The sequence below is a fragment of the Aplysia californica genome, unplaced genomic scaffold (genome assembly GCF_000002075.1).
Source record: "Aplysia californica isolate F4 #8 unplaced genomic scaffold, AplCal3.0 scaffold00490, whole genome shotgun sequence".
Lineage (NCBI taxonomy): Eukaryota > Metazoa > Mollusca > Gastropoda > Aplysiida > Aplysiidae > Aplysia > Aplysia californica.
Genome location: NW_004797760.1, coordinates 594713 through 597663, shown reverse-complemented (window position 1 = coordinate 597663; position 2951 = coordinate 594713). Strand labels below are relative to the sequence as shown.

The 2951-nt window shown below is 43.5% G+C and overlaps 1 protein-coding gene across 1 annotated transcript; it reads left to right on the top strand.

Moving 5' to 3' along the window:
• The first annotated feature begins 1335 nt into the window (after window positions 1–1335).
• LOC101851067 lies at window positions 1336–2391 on the top strand. Its single transcript, XM_005105769.1, has one exon. It carries the CDS (start codon window positions 1336–1338, stop codon window positions 2389–2391), a length of 1056 nt encoding a protein of 351 aa, XP_005105826.1.
• The last annotated feature ends 560 nt before the right edge of the window (window positions 2392–2951 follow it).

Sequence of the window (2951 nt, the reverse complement as noted above, 5' to 3'; positions counted from 1 at the left end):
CTCTCTCTCTCTCTCTCTCTCCCTCTCTTCTCTTTCGTTGTTGTTACGTTTCAAGAAACACGCTGTCAAACAACAAAATGTCCCCTCAAGTTGTAATTTTGCTTTCTTTGTTTTAATGGCTTTGGTTTTGTTTTTTTCTTCCTGCGAGGCAATAAGTGTCAACTGCTGTGTCAGTAGGTACAATGTCAAGTGAAATGAACGGTCTCTCTCCTTTTCTTTTCATTAGCCACTGTCAACGGATAGTTAATGAATAACAAGAAAATAATAATAATGATAGATAACATTTGTATAGCGCAAGTCCCGCTGAACAGCAAGCTCTATGCGCTTCACAATCTATACTATTACCCCAGTTGACCTGAGAGCATTCTGAAACAACCTCAATTACCCAGGAAGCATACAATGCAAGCAGCCATTTTATAGACACTAAAACACTGACATATTAACAAGATCTTACGCTGTCTAAAACAACAAGATATATCTTTAACTTTAATTGTTTTTTAAAATTGTCTTGGGTATAGTGAAATCATGAACTTCATGTCCCGTCACATGTTGCAAAAGAGAAAAGACATACGACCGAGGGCAAACAGTATACTATTACTAGTATCATCTTTACTACAATTCGACTTTTGATTTTACAATGATAGGACACGCCAAACAGTATCGACAAGAGCAACATTTATCTGTTATCACTCGACAATCCACTTCTTTCTAATGTTCCCGGTATGCGTAGAAAAACAAGTACAAAAAATAAAGATAAATGTTTTAAATCCGCATTAAATTGCCGAATAATAAGTGTTTATTATTTTCGTTTTGATAACATGTTGGTAGAGCGTAACGTTGCGTGTGATCTAATGGCAATTGTTACGGGAAGAAATCATCCTGTAATAATGCTGGGGAAGGTACAAAGGTACAGATAAACATTCAGTTGAACGGCGCGGAAACAATGAAGCAATTAAATGTCACATGTATTTTCTCAAAAATGTAACTGCATTTTTCTACAGTTGTTGTCTTTTTATATTGAGCTGATCTATTGCATCTGAGCACGAGCAGTTTTAAAAGCAGGTGTGTTCAGTCCCTTTGGTTCAGTCACTTTGTTTCAGTCACTTTGGTTCAGTCACTTTGGTTCAGTCACTTTGTTTCAGTCACTTTGGTTCAGTCACTTTGTTTCAGTCACTTTGTTTCAGTCACTTTGGTTCAGTCACTTTGTTTCAGTCCCTTTGGTTCAGTCACTTTGTTTCAGTCCCTTTGGTTCAGTCACTTTGGTTCAGTCACTTTGGTTCAGTCACTTTGGTTCAGTCACGTTCGTTCAAACAGCAAATTTGACGGGCCAGAACAATGAACTTGAGTCAGCTGGAGTATAATGGCGGGTCCCTGACTGCCCTAAACAGAGGAGATGAAGAAACAGCTGTGTATAACGTGGACACCACAAAGATGATAGAACTGGCCGCGGACATAGCGTTCCCGCTGTGCGCTCTGATCGGTGTGTGCACCAATCTCGTCAACCTCACCATCTTCGCCAAACTTGGCCTGAGAGACACTGTGACCGTCTCCTTCTTCTCTCTATCTCTCTCCGATTTCTGCTTTCTTTTTGTCGTCCTAGCCAACGCCGTCAACACCCATCTTTTCAGCAGAATAACAGGACAGTATGTGAATAAATTCCACCTGATGTACATGGGCATCTACGTGTATACAATGTTCTACGACATCTCTGTGCTAACCACGACCTACATCGCTGTTCAAAGATGCTGCCTTGTAGCGCTGCCGTTAAAGTTTCGAGGAATGTTCACGGCAAAAAGGAACAGTTTCATCCTCGTGAGCATTTACCTCGTGGCTCTCGCCTGCTACCTGCCCATGTTCTTGAAGCAGCGCCTCGCGGAGCGCACAGACCCCGCCACCAACAGGACCTACCTCGCGCTCTGGCTCGCCCCCGACAGACCCGACTTCCTGGCTGCCCACGACCTGATCAACCGCATCTCTCTGCCCATCGTCACTCAACTCGTCGTCATCGTCTGTCTCGGGCTGCTCGTTTCCAACTTGAAATCTTCTCGTCGCTTCCGGAAACGATCTTCTGCCGTGACTACCAAAGATGGCGACAATAATTCTGGGGCTTGTTCAGCGACCAGCAGCAGCAGCAGCAACAGGGAGGATCAGGTGGTTCTGGCCGTGACCTTGGTGACTGGCGTCTACGTCATCACAAACACACCCCAGATTCTGTACGCGTTCACGCGGCGTTTTGTGTCCAGCTTCAACCTGTACCAGAGACACCACAACCTGTACATGATGGTCAACTTCTGCCGGAATGTTCTCGAGTTTTTCAGCGCCTCGGTCAACATGTTCATCTACACCAGGTTCAACAAGAAGTTCAGAAACTTGCTCTTCCGCCTCCAATAGAAGACCAGACGGTTTCCTTCAGCAAAAAGTGTGGGTTGTTTTTTTAGTTGTTAGTTTTAGTGTTTTATGGCATTTGCAACACAATAAGGTCAAACAGTGTGCTTTATGCGTTTTCGTCAGAGTTTTATGACACACTAAGGTCATAAGATTAGAGGTGTTGCATGAGAGTAACAAACACAAAGAAGAAGAGATAGGGATAGATGTTTGATAGGAAAGAAGAAGCAAACCACACCAGAGCACCCACCAACCACCCGCTGTCTTTGAATTACAACATTATGCCCTGTATTAAGAAACGTAACACGGATCTATTTTTGCCTGTTTGTACAAACGGTACCTGACGTGAAGTGCCCTCTTTAGGACGTACCTTCAGGGCGGAATAAAGCACGAGGGAGGTTGGAGGGTGCTCTGGTGTGGTTTGCGCCTTCTTTCCTTTCAATCATCTATCATTCTTATCTTTCCTCCTCCTTTATTTTGTTAGGTACTCCCTTGTAACACACCTAATCCTCGGCACTTAATGACCTTATTGTTTTGCAAGTGCCGTAAAACTCTTACGAAAACGC